General features: G+C 38.8%; 1 protein-coding gene across 4 annotated transcripts in view; it reads left to right on the forward strand.

Moving 5' to 3' along the window:
• GRIP2 (glutamate receptor interacting protein 2) overlaps window positions 1-18342 on the forward strand; it is a 626179-nt gene that overhangs the window by 346391 nt on the left and 261446 nt on the right. For 3 of the 4 annotated variants that reach the window (XM_070738326.1, XM_070738327.1, XM_070738329.1), the window contains exon 1: window positions 11805-11944. The exons of the other annotated variant lie outside the window; for it this stretch is intronic. In XM_070738326.1, the coding sequence (XP_070594427.1) occupies window positions 11896-11944 (49 nt within the window). In that variant the 5' untranslated portion in view covers window positions 11805-11895. Of the gene's footprint in view, window positions 1-11804; window positions 11945-18342 lie in introns of those variants that run through there. 4 annotated transcript variants of the gene reach the window in all.

An 18342-nucleotide genomic window follows, 5' to 3' on the forward strand; every position in this document is an offset into this window, starting at 1 on the left:
AATTGGCTTACCTTTGGTCATTTGGGTAGGCAGGTTAGGGGCGGAAAATTGGGTGGTGGTTTAGCAACTGCGTGTTCTCTATTGGGCATCTTTGGGGATGATTGACAGGTTCTATCCAAGCTTGTGGTGCTGACAACCTGAGCAGTTGGGGGGAGTGAAGTGTTAGACCCACGCAGGCGCAGACTTATGCATCCAAGAGACCAATTGAGGAAATATTACAGGAGATAAGAGAGGCCACCTGTGTTTGGGTGGGGCTCCAGTAATTAGAGCTACTGCTATAAATAGCAGCGTGCTAGTTTGGCCATTGTGGAAGATTATCTGATCGCAGTTCTTCAGGATCATGCCTTGCTGTGTCTGAAGTTTGTAGATTTTTCACACCTTTGACACCAAAGCAGAGTAAAGTGTGTGTGTGTGTTTCACTTGGTGGGAAGAAGGAAGGCTATGACGTTTCTTCACTGCTACTAGCTACTAGGACTGATTAAGGGACTTGTACAGCCGACAAGGTTGTTTTGGGGAAGAGTGCTCTTTGCAATACAAAAAGGGTGCTTTGTTTCTTTTGAATTTTGTGATAAAGGACATTGTTTTGAATTTTCAAACGTTTGTGTGTCTGAAATTTGTACCCATGAATTTTCGGGAGGCTTCTACCAAAGAGCCCGGCAGAACAACCGGCAAACCAGAAGTTGAGAAAAATGGACTTCCGGTTTGCTCATTCACCATCCCAGGCTTCATTGAGGCCTCTGTGCATGCGTGGGGGTGGGGTGCGCATTGTGCACATGTGCAGGGGCAGCACAGGAGGTATATGTGCATGCATGGTTGTGAGGAATTGGAGGTGGGTACAAGTGTGCACACCCTTTTGGCACATGAACCAAAAAAGGTTCATTGCCATCACTGCTCTTTATCAATAATTTGAAATGCTGTACATGCAAGCAAAGTTGAAATGTACTGTGAACTAGTCACAATAGAATACTGCTAAATTCTGGCCTTGGGTAAATGGCTGAGAAAACCTATAATCATGAAAAAATCTTGGAAAAGAAAGATCATAAATATGCTCCCATGACTGGGATTAAGGTGTTGCAGGCTGCCTGTCAAATCTTTTTGACTGTTTCTGTTGTTGGTTCAGGCAGTCATGGTTTGTTTATACTATTTTAAATAATGTAAGATGCTCACAGTCCCCCAGATTCTTTTTAGAGTTGGGAAGACTCTGAAAATATTGAGTAAACAAACATACCAGAAGGAATGGATAGTGTAATGCATGTGGAAATAGAATAATTAGCTCAAATATCAACTATATGTTAATCATGGAAACAGAAAGGTTGCAGGTGATTGACAGACTGGTTCTCCAGAAATTGATTGATTGATTGATTGATTGATTGGATTTCTATGCTGCCCCTCTTCAAGGACTGGGTGCGGCTCACAACATATAAAATATACAATACATATAATCCAATTAACTAATTAAGAATCTAACACACACACAAACACCCAAAAAACAACAATCATTCCATTCATTCCACGTTCTCTCAAAATTCCCTGAGCTCTGGTTTGAAGAACTATGTAGGTTGCAGCTGAAAACCTCTTAAGCACTGTGCTGGCTTTAAAGGTCTGTCACTGCCCAACAGATCACCCAAAGCCTTCAGTTAATTAAAACAAAGAAAGAAACCTTCAAGCGAGCAGTCCAGCCTCTCTCATTATTCTTAATATCTGTTCTTCCCAGGCTGTAAAATGGAACCTGTCTTTTGTCATGTCTTGACCTTCCCATCTGAATAGGCAGTGGGATTGGCCAAAACATTATTGAGAAAGTTTTGTGCTGAGGATAGTAGTACCATTCAGAAAAATCCAAGTGCTAATAATCCACATTTGTTGGTCCAGGTACTAGCTTTCTGACCAATTTGCTTCTCTGGACTTTTAACTACAGTAATTTTGGAGAGAGAGAGAGAGAGAGACAATGCAGCAGTGTCCTTAGCAAATCATAATGATATCACAATGACACACATGCAGTGACTTCATACAAATCTATGCATTTCCTGCTATCTGATGCGATTACATGCCCCTTAGCTAATACGAGTTATGTTGTGTGGGTTGTGTGATGAACCTTTTTATGATAAGGGTTTTTATCTGTTTTTAATATTGGATTTGTATATTGAGTATTGTGTTGTGAGCCACCCCGAGTCTTCGGAGAGGGGCGGCATACAAATCTAATAAATTATTGTTGTTGTTGTTGTTGTTGTTGTTGTTATTATTATTATTATTATTATTATTATTTTATTATTATTATTACATTCAAAACGGTATTGTCACATCCATTTTATAATTTCTTCCCCTTTCCCTCTTTTTTGGTCACCTTGAACTAACCATGTCACCCTGTGCTCTGTGGATAAAGAATAGAACAGTGATGGGAAACCTTTTTTTTCTCGGGTGCCAAAAGCATGAACACACATGCTATTGTGCATGTGTGAGTGCCCAAACCCATAATTCAGTGTGATTCTCCCTGTGCTGCCCCCCCTCCATGCATGCATGCACAATCCACGTTTCCCAACTTTGGGTAGGCCCATTTTTCATCCTGCCCAAGCTTCAGAGGTTTCCTTGGAACCTGGGGAGGATGAGAACAGTTTTCCCTGACCCCCCGGAGGCCCTCCGGAGGCCAAAAACACCCTCCCAGACCCTTTTCACAAACCAAAAATCAACTGGCCAGAGTGCACACGTACACTGGACTCAGCTAGGGCAATAGCTTGCGTGCCAGCAGATATGGCTCCATGTGCCACCTCTGGCACCTGTGCCAAAGGTTCTTCATCACTGGTATAGAGTATAAGTAAGTCTACAATAATTCAGATGATTGGCACTTTGTAATGATGTTTCAGGTAAGGGCTTACAATGGATAAAGAAGGGGATTCTAGGATTGCCCTATTACTGATATCTATGCATTTGGCTGGAAAGTCTGAAATAAAACTTGAATGCAAACATAGCTCTCTCTTTAATCTGTCCTTGTAATATTTGTTTTTGTTTTATTTTTCATATTTATGAATCTGCCATCCTCTTCAAAGAGGATCTCTCTGTGACTCTGGAATATTTTTCCAGCCTTGCAAGGAGAACTTCAGAAAATATGATAAGGAATTAGCAGTCTGCATTGGTTGCCGATCAGTTTCCGGTCACAATTCAAAGTGTTTGTTATGACCTATAAAGTCCTTCATGGCATCGGACCAGAATATCTCCGGGACCGCTTTCTGCCGCACGAATCCCAGTGACCAGTTAGGTGCCACCGAGTTGACCTTCTCCGGGTCCCATCGACAAAACAATGTTGATTGGCGGGACCCAGGGGAAAATCCTTCTCTGTGACGGCCCCGACCCTCTGGAGCCAGCTCTCCCCAGAGATCAGAATTGCCCCCACCCTCCTCGTTTTTCGTAAGCTCCTTAAAACCCACCTCTGTCCTCAGGCATGGGGGAATTGAGATATCTTTTCCCCCTAGGCCTATACAATTTATACATGGTATGTTTGTGTGTGCGCTTGTTTGGTTTTTAATAAGGGTTTTTTAGTTATTTTAAATATTAGATTTGTTATATGCTGTTTTTATTATTGTTGTTAGCCGCCCCAGAGGGGCAGCATACAAATCTAATAAATAAATAAATAAATTATGTATTTGCTTTATGAATGTTTTCCACACAAGACAAAAGCAAATGGCATTTTAGTCATTTGCTAACAGTTTAATAACTGTAAAGTTATCAGAGCAGAACAAGGATAGCTGCCATTGGACTGAATGGAGTCTAGCTGTTTTGCATAATGGGGTTTCATCAGGAAGACTGACATTTAATTTCTGTTTGTCCTGATCTTGTCACATTTTTTTGAATTGCTGGGGGGGGGGGAGGGAACTTCATGGCTAATGAAAGGGTTATAAGACATTTCCTTTGAAAGTCTGATGAGTGTTATGGAGCCTGATGACCTCAAGTTCTCAGATCAAAGGGAAGCCCTCCTGTGGCTGTGGAGATCACATATGCAGCTGGAATAGAAAATATGTTAATAACAAGCCACTTGATTGATGACAGAGAATAACGCCTCTGTTTCCAGGAAACTACTAGCTCATTGATTTGGGCTATCCTTTTCAGGGGGGGTCGTGGTTGCTGGCATAAAGTGGAGGTGTTTTATATCTCAATATATTCACACGAAATGCATTTGTGGCCTTTTCCCGCCACCTCCTAGAATCAACACATCACACACGATTTATAACACTTTTTTTGGCTGATATTTAGGCTGAAATTTTCAGCTCCTTCTCCGGCACTTTGGGGATTAATTTAGCAGCGCCAAGCCTCCTTTGGAGCTTAATTCCCTGCTTGTAAAGAGAAATGATTTTCATGTCAGCTGCACTGAAATCTTCCAGAATGTCAGTTATATGGAGACTCAAAAGAGCTGCTTAGAAGTACATACAAACATATTTTTTTTAGCTTCCACTCTGCAGAAGCCCCAATTATGCAAACAGATTGGGAGACTTGAAAGTAAAAAGTGTGTGTAGTTTGCAATGTAAATCATTTGCCGTAAGGGACGTGGCCTCTTTTCAATATTCAGGAAAGAAGGCTGTGTACAGTGTTTTTTAAAACCTAAAAAGTACAGTATTAAAAGATGGTGTAAGTTGAAACGTATGTTATATTGCAATCTTAAATTGCTTTACTTTAAATTCAGCTTCATAGATTTGAATCCAAATCAATCTGGGTGGCATCAGATTAAAACGTTGGCTGAAATGAACATGATAAAAACTATATTTATAGATTTTGCTATGAGCCAAACACACATGAAGTCCATGGAAATAGTTGGCCAAGTTCCAAATATCGTAAATTAATGTATTTCCATTACTTAAACAATTTATTTGGCAACTTCGGCTGCTCTGGACAGCTAATGGTAGATTAAATGTATAACAACAAAACCCAAGCCAGCTCCAACATCACAAGGACATTAACACAATGCAGCTGGGTTTCTGCCAGAACTTTCGTCCTACAACTATGTGATCAGACTCATTCAGCATCCCAGCCTGCAAGTCTTCTAGGCTTGTTCAACTAAAATCAACACAATCCTGAGATTAGAAGCGATCTTGTAAATAAAGACATTTTCACAGCCTTACCAGGCTGTGGCAGATTAACAGGGCAGGAGTGAAATAGGAATGCCACTCATCACTTCTCAGGCTTTCTTTGTGACAAGCCTCCTACCTGCTCCCTTTTCACCTTTCTGATTTCACTGGCAATGTGCAAAGAGAGGATTCTTGGGAATGGATTTCTCATCTACCCTTAACCTGGCAAAGGTTGTGTACCGTTTGAGAAATCTGGGATATATACAGTATTAGGAAAAAAGAGATTAGAGTGAAGCAGACAGGAAGACAACGATCTTTCACTTCTTTCCCTTGCTATAGTCCTTCATTTCTCTTCTCTCAGCTCAAAATCTGCCCATTCATTTAAAATTGCTGTGTCCTTGTATGGTTTTATTCTTCTTTGCAACATCCTAAGAAAAGCAGGAAATCAGTGCAATAGAATGTGCAAATTGTCTTTATTTCCTCCCCCCTCTTCAATTTAGGTATCCTGATGCTCTTGACAACTGTTGATTGCAGCTCAAATTTCACTTTACAGTGGAGTTTCTTCTTAAGTACGTAGGTGTTTTTGCAGTGTTTGTTACGCTATAATCTTCTTTGCAAGAGCTTTCAGCAAAGTCTTTTCATCTTCCTTTCACATAATTTATTTAGATAACTTTCTTTCACGGTTACTGTTCAATATTCCTACCATAGCTGTAATTTTTTTTTTTGTCTTCTCTGTCTTCTTAAAAACATCTCTTCTTTTCGTTTTTCTTGTCATTTTCTTCCGTACAGTATGTTGACATCTTCAATGGAAGTATGTTTCTTTGTCTTTTTTTTTTGGGGGGGGGGGGGGCTTGATGTTGAAAAGCTACATTTGGTTTCATACGTATTTGTTGCCCATAATTTTCATCTTCCATCTTTCTTTAACTGTCATATTTCCTGGTTCTGAAAACCACTTGGATCTTTTTCTCTATGAACACTTGGAAATAAATGTTTTCATTTCAGTTTTCACACTGACTCTTATTTACTCCCAGAATTCCTCAGTTCTCTTTTACATAAATGAAATGTACCAAATCTATTATTTCAATTTGGACTGCATCTCTCTCTGTCCAGTATGCATTTTTTATTTAATTCTTTCACTTTCTAAATTTCAACCATATAACCAATCATTTGATTCTGCTCCACAAACGGGACTAAGAAGGTATCGTATCTGCATTTCTTCACCTTCCATTTTCCATTACATTATCTATATCAGTGTTTCCCAACCTTGGCAACTTGAAGATATTTGGACTTCAACTCCCAGAATTCCCCACCCAGCTATTCCCCAAGTATACCACACTCATAATTTAATACTTCTTCAGTTGCACCATCTTATGCATTCAGCATTACTATTTTTCAACATTCTCACAGCATTAATAACTTCCTTTTCAACAATTATTTTAGGAAGTTAGATCTTTATCTTCCAAAACTTGCCAAGGTGTGAATAAAGCAGCATTTGAGCAAATTTGATATAAAACTAATTTTAGACATCAAAACACTAAAAATAAACATGTGAAACATAAAAAAGAAAAGCATTACAGCATTGTTTGAAAAGACCTGCCTGCTTTATGCCACATTACAGTATAACTTCTAAGCTGCTTTGCAAAAACATAAATTAGGAAATATAAAAAAGGTTTGTTTTTTTTCTGATAAGAACTTGATTAATTAGTATCCCAAGTGTTTTTAACAGAGGAGATTTAAGATAATAACTGTTTATTCAGTGCAGTTACTGTGAAATGCTTGCTGGGTAAAAGAGACTCCGTTTGGATTAGTGGTTAAGATTCCAGGCTAGAAACTGAAGATCATGAGTTCTATTCCCACTATTCCCAGGTATAGGTAAATTTGGACAATAGTACAGTAGGACAGGACGGTCTACCCTACAAAAGGGTCCCCATTTTCAAGCCATGCACATTGCAACCTCATTCTAAATCTGCACATTTAATTCAAACAGTTGCACCTTTATATATGCACATAATTATTTTTTATTTGCATCTTATCCTCTGGGGTCCTAATAAGCTTATTAGTTAACTGCTATTTTATCATTATATCTAAAATGGAGGAGGAGTAGCAGGGAGGAGAAATTCCTCCATTTTTCATGCTGCTTGATCTGGCTTGTTAACACCATTATTAACAGAAGCTATTTATTACTTAATCCTCCTTCTGCTAAGATTTTTAGTGCAAGATTTTTATCAAGAGCACTTTGTCCTGTCCTTGACATAAGATGTAGAATTTTAGAATAAGGCTCTTAAAAGGTTACATGTACTCATAGAAATGGCTTAATGTATTTAAAACTCAAGTTGGCTAAATAACATTTTCCTTCCTACGCACACATATCACAATTCTAAGACACATCAAAAAGAGTCCGTTTCAGAGTGAGCGGCATATAAATGCAATCAATCAATCAATCAATATCACAGAACATAGAATAATGGGTTTGGAAGGGACCTTGGAGGTCTTCTAGTCCAACACTCTGCTTGAGCAGGAGACCCTATACAATGAACCTTTTTTTTCTCGGGTGCTGAAAGAGCATGCTTGCACATTATCGCACATGCACAAGTGCCCACCCCCATAATTCATTGCTGGGGAGAGTGAAATAAGCTCCCCCCACCCCCCGGCAGGTCCTCTGGAGGCCAGAAACTGCCTGTTTCCCAACTTCTGGTGGGCCCAGTAGGCTTGTACTTTGCCCTCCACAGGCTCCAAAGTCTTCCCTGGAGCTGGGGGAGGGTTAAAAAACCCCTCCCCAACCTCCCAGAGGCTCTCTGGAAGCCAAAAATGCCATCCCAGAGCCTCTGGGTGAGCCAAAAATCAGCTGGCCAGCATATACATGCAAGTTGGAGCTGAGTTAGGACAACTGTTTATGTGCCAGCAGATATGGCTCTGCGTGCCACCTGTGGTACCCGTTACATAGGTTCACCATCACTGCCCTATACCAAGGGTAGGCAAAGTTGGCTCTTCTATGACTTTTGCACTTCAGCTCCCAGAATTCTTGAGCCAAATATGCTAGCTCAGGAATTCTGGGAGTTGAAGTCCACATGTCCTAGAAGAGCCAACTTTGCCTACCCCTGCCCTATACCATTTCAGTTAAATGGTTGCACAGTATCTTTTTGAGAGCTACCAGTGATGGAGCACCGACAACGTCTGAAGGCAAGTTGGTCTTTTGGTTGATTAATCTCACCATTAGGAAATTTCTTCTTAGTTCTACATTGCTTCTCTTCTTGCTTAGTTTCTTGTCTTGCCTTTTGGTGCTTTGGAAAGTAGTTTGATCTCCTTGTCTTTGTAGGAGACCCACAAGTTTTGGAACATTGCTATCATGTCTCCCATAATCCTTCTTTTCATTAGACATACCCAATTCTTGTAACTGTTCTTCATATGCTTTAGCCTCTAGCACCCTACTCATTTTTGTTGCTCTTCTCTGAAGGGAAAACATTGTGATACATCATGCAACGACATCGTTACGCTGCAAGTTTGACACCCCTGTCCTAGTCTAACCTATAGCTGAAATTTCCTAATAGCATCCAAGCTAAATCCTCCCAGTGCTTCACTTATGCACTGAGATTGAATCAGCCAGGTGTTAAGTCTTTAAAGGAGGGTTTCTCAGTCTTAACAACTTTTAAGATGTGTGAAGTTCAATTTCTGGAATTCCCCAGCCAGCATGGGGATGTTGTGGTTGTTCATATCACCCAGAGAACTGTACCTGGACAGAATTCACACATCTATGAGCTAAAAGATACTAATTCTATATTAATTAAAATGAATTAGAAACACTGCGTAAAATGAAGAGCAGATTGAAAATGCAATAGGCAAATTGACTGGGGAATGATTTTGAAGAAAGACACATCTCTGCAGCTATGTTAATTTATTTTGTAGATCCAAGTATCTTGTCAAACTTTATTTATTTTTATTTATTTATGTATTTGTTAAACAATTATAGGATGGTAATTTGTACAAATAAAACATTAGATAAATAATGATAAAAAGTAATGATAGAAGACAAAAGAACAGCAGGACAGGGATAGTAGGCACAATACTGCGCTTATGCAGGTCCCTTACAGACCTCTTAGAAAGGGGGAGAGGTCAATTGTAGATAATCAAAGGTTAAAGGTTTGCGGTTAGGAGTAGAAACCACAGAGTCAGGTAGTGCTATAGCTATGTCTTGACTATTCTAGTAAGAGTACCAGGGGATATTTGGAATGATAGCAATATTTGTGGAGAGCTATTATTTTACTGTAGTTGTTGTATGTTTAATTTGTTAACCTGAACCTATTGTAATTCAGAATTTGCAGATGAGGAATGCTGGCATTGGTTACCAGCCATCTTATTTGTCCCCAACCCTAGCTGTACATTATAGAATCATTTAAAATATATGCGTGATGGATAAAGTGAATACGAATTTATTTTGAGGTCCAAATATATCAGAAGCCAGACAACTGATGAACTGTAGAATTAGTACTAATTAGGTAGGTCTGATCTGGCCAAGATTTTCTCTATCTTGCTCTGAAATACTGATGTCAGTGACACCTTTTATCAGGTAATGCTACTAGAGGATACTTTGAACTCCTTTGTTTAAAACATGAGTTGGACATAAGTTGCAGTGCCAGGTTATACAATAGTATCTTTTATATTCAGGTTGTAAAAGCATCTCTTCATTTAATGGAGGAAATGAAAACATTTGCAGGTGGACATTGGCCATGGCAGAACGAATCAGTAAATTTGCTGCTATTGATTTCATGCCGTTGAGCTAGGCAGGTTTTTTTAAAGAAGGGAACTGAGAAAATACTTTTAAGCCATGGTGAGGGCTATAATGTCTGTTCTCCTGAACAATATTCTAAAGAATAAAATTAAAACTTCTGATCGCTGTTTAAATATTTCATGGTATTTTAATTATAGTTCTTTGGTCTAGAGTTCTGCTGAATGAATTTGTTATATCGGAATTAATACCTTAAATACTTGAAAAGTTACATATTGTTCTTTAAAAAAAAAACTGCTAATTTTGGGAGTGGCATGCTATAGTGTATGTGTGTGTGTATACACATGATATCAGAGGTGGGTTCCTCCCAGTTTGGACTAGGTAGCCCGAACTAGTAGTCACCCGCTGATAACATCACTGAACTGGATCGGTTCATGTGTGCCACCATCTCTTTTTTTAAAATTTCTTTTTGATTTTTTTCCTGTTTGGAAGGTTTCTCCTGTTCAGCTGCTTGAAAAAGGGCCCTCCTGTCAAACCTCAAGTTAATAGTGAAATTTACTGCTTGTCCTAAGCACAGCTGATCAGTTCTTCAGCTGTGTTTTGGGCTGATTCCAGCTACTGAGCATGCGCGGAAGCAAAATTGCATGAGGGGTTGTGTGCGTGCAAGTGGAGCAAATGCATTATCGCAAAACATTGCAATGCAAACCAGTGGGGAAGGTAAGTAGAACCCACCCCTGACATATACATACATTCATTATATATTATAGATAATTAATATTTGTTTGTTTATCTATTTATCTATTTATCTATTTATCTATTTATCTATCTATCTATGTATCTATCTATCTATCTATCTATCTATCTATCTATCTATCTATCTATCTATCTATCTATTTATTGGATTTGTATGCCGCCCCTCCCCATAGACTCAGGGTGGCTAACAACAGTAATAAAAACAGCATATAACAATCCAATATTAAAACAGTTAAAACCCCTTATTATAAAACCAAACATACATACAGACATACCATGCATAAAATTGTAAAGGCCTAGGGGGAAGGAGTATCTCAGTCATCTCTCTCTCTCTCTCTCTCTCTCTCTCTCTCTCTCTCTCTCTCTCTCTCTCTGTGTGTGTGTGTGTGTGTGTGTGTGTATATATATATATATATATATATATATATATATATATATATATATATATATACATATATATATATATATATATATATAATGTTTTTAGCTGAAATTTTAAAATTAAGGGAGACTAGGATGGTACCATTTTGGCCTTGTTCTGGCCTCATCAGCTAGCCACACCCTTCCTTACTGGGATTCGATCTAGCAGCCTCTGCCTTGTATATATATATACAGTACAGTATATTCAAATAATCAGATGTTAGGTGGATGATCTTACTACAAGATTGTTATGAGGGTTGTTTGTTTTTTTCAGAAAAGATGGTTTCATCATAATTTCAATCTGCAACATTGTATAGTATATTTATTTATCAGATTTGTATGCAGCCCCTCTCCGCAGAATACTATTTTACTAATATTAAAACAGTGTTGTATTCCAGGATTATGACAAATATGGGTACAAATAACAAATATGGTTCAATTAACTATATATACATATACTGTATATAAGTATTGTATTGACTAACGTTAGGGAGAATGCATAATCCTTGCATATAACGTGATTTGTTTTATTTTGCCTGCCTTGAGTTGTATATCTGTATGTTTACAAATCCATTTCATTTAACTGTGATTTATTTAGGAGATCATGAGCAAACAAATGGTCATAGAACAATTTGCAACCCAGGTCTATAGCAAAGCTAGATTGAGAATGAGCAGAAGAATCACTAAGTTATATCCTATTAACCACAAAGGATTCTGCTGTATCTTTAAATGCGGGTCCAAAGCCTTTTTACTTGTAGCAATTGTCTTGACTACTCCATGATAAGCAACACCTGTTAACACTTTCATTATGCAGTCAGGCACATTGCTGGGTGGTTCAACTCTATCAGTACTGTATCCTTCCTTTGGCAGTGTTTATAAGTGCTAGGGGCTCTGTTTTGTATAGCTGCAAGGAATCTCTTCCTTAAGGAATTTGGCCTCTCCGTAAAAATGATGCTGTTCATTAAGATATTGGGTGCTGCAGAATGGATAAATCCTGGTATGTATGTTTACAAGCTAGGATTTGGGAGTTTGATGGTGACTTTTATTAGCAGTTACCTCTTAAAGGACATCGAGTAAATAGTCTTGAATGATTATTTTAATGTCTTTGTTCTTAACCTTCAACCCATCTGCACATCTGCTATTTCAGTCTCTCTCCCATGGTCTCATGTTTGCTGTTAATGTTGTTCCTGGCCATCTAAATTATGAATTTAAAGCTTTAGGGTGGATATAATGCTTCTTGGTAATATTTTTGTATTCTGTCGGTATGCATAAACATTAGGACTAAAATTAATAGCAGCATTACAAGTTTAAATGTTTGTGTGATTGATTAAGAGCCGTGGGGGCGCAGTGGTTAGAATGCAGTAACTGCAGGCTAACTCAGTGCTCACTCCAGGAGTTAAATTCTGAGCTGCTCAAGGTTGATTCAGCCTTTCATCTTTCTGAGGTGGGTAAAATGAGGACCCAGATTGTTGGGGGCAATATGCTGAGTCTGTAATTTGCCTAAAGAGGGCTGGAAAGAATGTAAAGCGGTATATAAGTTCTATTGCTGTTAACTATATTTTGTAAACATGGTATGTTGAACCAGTGTCTTCATAGCCTTCAGAGTTTGTCTAAGTTTGTAAAGCAACTTATTTATCATTTGGAAAGCACAGGTTTTCTTCACAGAATTATGCTCTCCTTCTTGTAACCAAGCCTTTTTCAAAGCAGACCTATTAAATTTCATGGGGGAAAGATCAAAAGCAACGTGAGAAAATATTATTTCACTGAAAGAGTAGTAGATCCTTGGAACAAACTTCCAGCAGACGTGGTTGGTAAATCCACAGTAACTGAATTTAAACACGCCTGGGATAAACATATATCCATTGTAAGATAAAATACAGGAAATAGTATAAGGGCAGACTAGATGGACCATGAGGTCTTTTTCTGCCGTCATTCTTCTATGTTTCTGTGTTTCTATGTTTCTATCCTTCTTAAATTTGAAGATTTGAAGTACTTAGAAGGCATCAGGGTGGTGAAAGCTGGCATTTCTTTGGTAACCTGATACATATTGTCAAGTGTGGCTCTATTTTATTCTGCCAATGTCATTGTTGCAACTTCCAAAAGCTTCACTGTACATGAGCAGGAAGGCCCCATGCAAATGTATCCTCAAACCTTCTAAAATGTTGCCTCTGCCTTTATCGGTTTCCATATGGTAGCTTGTTATGTAATGTTCTGGGTAGTAAATGGATTACATAATAACATACTAAAGTTGCTCTTTCTTTCTTCAGTCCTCCTAATTCAGCTTGGATCATTAACATGTAAAAAGCTGCTTGTGAGTCAAAATGAAACGCAGTTTGTTTTTGACCTCCCCCAGATCTAGTTTGTTTGACTTTAAAAGGATATCCCCCCTTCCCCCCAAAATCAGCCACTACATTGATCTGTGATATTTCACAACCATCTTAACCCATATTTAAGAAAGAGTTAATTATAGCTTTCCCCTTCTTGCTTTAAACTTGGCTGGGGATGATAATCAGGGCTGTAATTATTCCTGCTAATTGCTTGTTTGGGGAGTTAAGGGAATGGAGAAGAGGAATGAAGTTCTGCTTTTTACGTCCATGATAAACTGAGCAGATCCAACCGGGAGGACTGAAGCTGGAGACTGCAATTTAGGGGACCTGTATTGAGTTGGGGATGCAATACCAGCAAGTCACAAGCTAGCCTCATGTTGCGTCGTGCTGTGGGGCTGAAAAAAAGGAGCATGCATTTCCTGCAGACCTTCCTCCGACGGAGGGCATTCAGAGGTAACCACATTTGGGATTGACCCCTTTCTTCTTTGATGGTTTCATTTGTCATCTTCCAACTCAAGACCATTACATATTTGTCATGCAGTCCATTCCCCAGGGAATGCTACATGTAATGTGCTTGCAGGCTGTTGTTGTTGTTGTATATGTGCAGTCGTGTTTTGAGAAGTATTATCAAATCGTACTAGATTGAAGCTAATTCATCTTGGCCAGATGAGTTTTCCTTAGGATAAACTCCAGTTCCTGGGCTTTAAAAGTAGAAGCTTGGTGGAGATGTTTTTGTACTATTGAGGATGGAAGCTGAGAAATGAGAAACGAGACGTGGATGATTCACAGCAAGGTTCAAAGGTGTCCTACTTGATATATCATTTTATAGCAAAATGAAAGCATTAATTTTATTTTTGTTCCTCAAATCTACACGTTGAACGGCCTTGAGGAATGATCAGATTAAGTAGCTTTAAGAAGGGCTGGTTCTGTTTCTTCTAAATAGTTCACCAGCTGAATCCTTGCTATTTGTGGAAAGTCTAATATCAGTACAGGCTAGCAGTAAGCTTAAACGTCCAGCTTTAAACAATATATTTTGGAATTAACAGTTTTAAAAACTGGTGAGGCTATTTCGGTGTAAGAGAATTTGGGAGGGAAGCCTGGTTCAACATTTTACAGCCTATATTTAGTGCCATGGTGTATCATGGTGATCTGCAGCCCGTCCCTGTTATCTGATAGCTATTTCAGGCTTGTAGCTAATGAAGCTACTAATCATCAAGGAAGAATTTGCAGAACAGCACAATGGGAAGTTAAGAGAAAAGCTGTGTCTGTAGCCAGGCTAGTTCCAAAAGGCAGGATTGTCTTTTTCTATCTCCCCTTTTACCTTATTAAAATGGTCCTGTCCCTGTGTGTTGAGATGCTGTTGATAGAAGAGTAACACAAGGGGGAGGTTTCATTTGTCATACAGGAGGCATATGGTGAGGAAAGCCATCCCTTCAGTATGTCTATTCAATTTTCACACATAGAAGTAAGATGAAGGAGAAGAATTGGTAACACTTCTTCCCAGTGTTTTTAGCGGATTTGTTTGGCTGTATTTCATGCCACAGAAATTAGTGTTGGGAGGGGATGATTTCTCAGGATGAGTTCAGTGTCAGACTGCAGGATGGTTGAATAGAAAGTAGGAGCGACTACAGCAGGTGCCTAAAATATCTTTACTTTTTATTCATGGTGATATTTAACTGAAGAAATATTTTCTCAGACTAAAAACGTATTAGTCTGACATAGCTGAAGGAAGTTGTATAAGCATATATTAGTATACTTTATAATTTTCTCATCTGAGTGCTTTTTATTAAATAATTCAACATTTCTAAGCTGCCAAGATATAGAGGTAAGTAATCTGTTTCCCCATACGTTTTGGATTACAATTGCCATAATGACTTGCCATTGGTTATATAAACTTGGGTTAATGGATGGTGAGCGCCTATGCAACTGGAATTCTTACTCTAGCATGTTGAGGAGAGATAATTAGAAAAGAGGTGGGAGTCCTTCAAATATTTTTATTTATTTATCTGGCAAAACAGGCTGAAATGAGTTTGCAAGCATTCAGAAAGGCCTGCCTGGTAACCCTGATTTCTTCCTAAAAATGAGAAGGGTTTTTGCACATCCAGCTATAAAAGGTTTTTTTTGTCTCCTTTCAGACATTCAGGGAAAATTCTTAATCTTAAAAGTAGCCAGATGTGTGAAGGCCATTGAAGATAATAATAATAATAATAATAATAATAATAATAATAATAATAATAATAATAATAATTTATTGGATTTGTATGCCACCCCTCTCCGCAGACTCGGGGCGGCTAACAACAATAATAAACACAACATGTACAATCCAATAATAAAAACAACTAAAAACCCCTATTATAAAACCAAACATACACACAAACATACCATGCATAACTTGTAATGGCCTAGAGATGGCCTAGGGGGGAAGAGCTATCTCAACTCCGCCATGCCTGGCGGTATAAATGAGTCTTGAGTAGTTTACGAAAGACAGGGAGGGTGGAGGCAATTCTAATCTCTGGGGGGAGTTGGTTCCAGAGGGCCGGGGCCGCCACAGAGAAGGCTTTTCCCCTGGGGCCCATCAAACGACATTGTTTAGCCGACGGGACCCGGAGAAGCCAACTCTATGGGACCTTATCGGTCACTGGGATTCGTGCGGTAGCAGGCGGTTCCAGAGGTAATCTGGTCCATCGCCACATAGGGCTTTAAAGGTCATAACCAACTCATAACAGATATATGTCTTCTGCAGTTTAGCCCAGATGTCTACTTTCCATCTCTAGAAGCAATACTGCTTCCCACAGAGAATGGTAAAACAATGACTCTGTAATAAATGGTTCTGTTTAAAAGAGAGTCAAGACCAGACTATCTTTGGGACCGCCTTCTACCGCACAGCTCCCAGCGATCGATAAGGGCCCACAGAGTTGGCCTTCTCCTGGTCCTGTCAGCTAAACAATGTCGGCTGGCGGGGCTGTGGAAGGGCCTTCTTGGGGGCAGCTCCGGCTCTCTGGAACCAGCTTCCTCCTGACAGCCATACTACCCCCACCCTACTGGCCTTCAGGAAAACTGTAAAGACCTGACTTTTCCGACATCTAGATCTAGAGTATCATTTAGATCTGGCCACAAGAGATATGCATGGTTTTAATATGAGTTTTTAATTATCTTTTAAAATTGTTCTTTTAGATGCTGTCCTGTTTGTTGTAAGCCTCCCAAAGACTTTAGGGAGTTGGGCAGCATATAAATAAAACAAATGATTGATAGATAGATAGATAGATAGATAGATAGATAGATAGATAGATAGATAGATAGATAGATAGATAGATAGTGTTGTGGTTAGCTCTGGCCCGGCTCCTGCCCCAAGGACTGTGGATGTGGGGGAGACATCCACATGCTGCAGGCCTGTTTTGCCCCCGGTGGAATCTGCTGGTGAAGGCTCCTCTGACCAAGAAGACATGAGTGACAGGGAGGAGGAGAGTGTGGCAGACAGCTCAGAAGGAGATCAATTATCTAGCTCCTCCTTGGATTCAGAACAAGAGTTAATGATACAGCCACACATGCAGAGAGCGATGCATAGGCAGCAACAACTGAGAGATTATTATCAAAGAAAATGAGGCTACCTGTGGTTGGGTGGGGCTGTGGTAATTAGTGAGGCTGCTATAAATAGCAGCCTGTGGGTTTGGCCATTGTGGAGGATTATCTTATCGTTGTGACTGCTTTACTGACTTTGACTTTTTGTGTGCTGATTTTCCCCCACTTTGAAACTAAACCAGAGCAAAGTGTGTTTCACTTTGTGAAAGAAGGACTGTGAATTGCCTCACAGCTGCAAGCTAAGTATCACAGAACTGATAAGGGACTTGTATAAATTACCAGTTTGTTTCTTTGCTATACCAAAAGAGGGCTTAGTTTAAGTGAATTTTCATTATAAAGAACCTTGTTTTGAATTTTCAAATGTCTGTGTGTTTGCAGAATATATATGCCATGGCACATCTCATAGATGAGGTTAGGTAATACTGGACTTTACTTTCATTACAATTTTGGATTTACATGAATAAATCACATCATTGAGATTATTGATTGTGAGATTTAGAATCTGGATTATTATTATATCTGTATTATTAGGCTTCTTCCGATACAATAAGACTACATTTGGATCAAATGGCAAATCTAATCTAATAAAAACCTACTTAGTTGCATTTGCCTGAATATGTGCATAAAGCTTAAGAAAGTTCTGCCCAGTTATGAAATATAGCAAAGTATTGCTGTGTATTTTGTGCTAAAGCAAAATGCTGTAAAAACTGATTATGTTTTCACAGAATTGCTAGCTTTAGAATATTTTTAAATTACTGTAAACCATATTATGATTTAGAACATTTTATGAATTTGGTTAACCCATCATGGAAACCATAATCTACAGGTGTGGTTGTGCAGTCACAACTCTGTATTAGGTTGTCACTTGTTTAATGTGAAACGATAACATAGCCTTTAATTAACTTCTGACCCATACTACATGCACTATGATTTAGAAAGTTTAAAATCTTAGTTTGACAAAGAAGAAAATCGAAGAACTTCCTGACTTGATAGTAGAAGTGAGAGGGAGTGACTTATTTCTCTGTGAAATTGCCTGGCTAATGAAAGGTGACTTTGCCTGCTAAATAAGGTATTTATCATTAGGAATGAGCCTGGTGTAGCATCTCTGAACAGATTACAAAGGAGTCCAAAGCAAGTTTAATGAAGTATTTAAATCTTGCAAAAGTTTCTGCGAAGACTTTGCAGATGTTGGAAAGGAATCATCATTAAGTTCTTCTGAGCAATTTACAATGCAAGTTCAAGTTTTTGCTGGGGCTATCTTTAATGTCTGGATCACACATCAATGCAGAATAGATGGAAACCATAGTAAATATATCTGCTGTGGAATGAAGAGGTCTGATAACAAATCTCTTGTATACAGTACTGCATTACCTATTTGTTTCCTATAGCTTTGCTAGGAGCTGCACCAGAAGAAAGGTGCACACATCACTTACAGTGAGTGATCCTGTTTAATTTATGTGTCAAGAGAAGGAAGAATGCATTAGATTCA

This window comes from Erythrolamprus reginae, chromosome 2, assembly GCF_031021105.1.
Source record: "Erythrolamprus reginae isolate rEryReg1 chromosome 2, rEryReg1.hap1, whole genome shotgun sequence".
Classification (NCBI taxonomy): domain Eukaryota; kingdom Metazoa; phylum Chordata; class Lepidosauria; order Squamata; family Dipsadidae; genus Erythrolamprus; species Erythrolamprus reginae.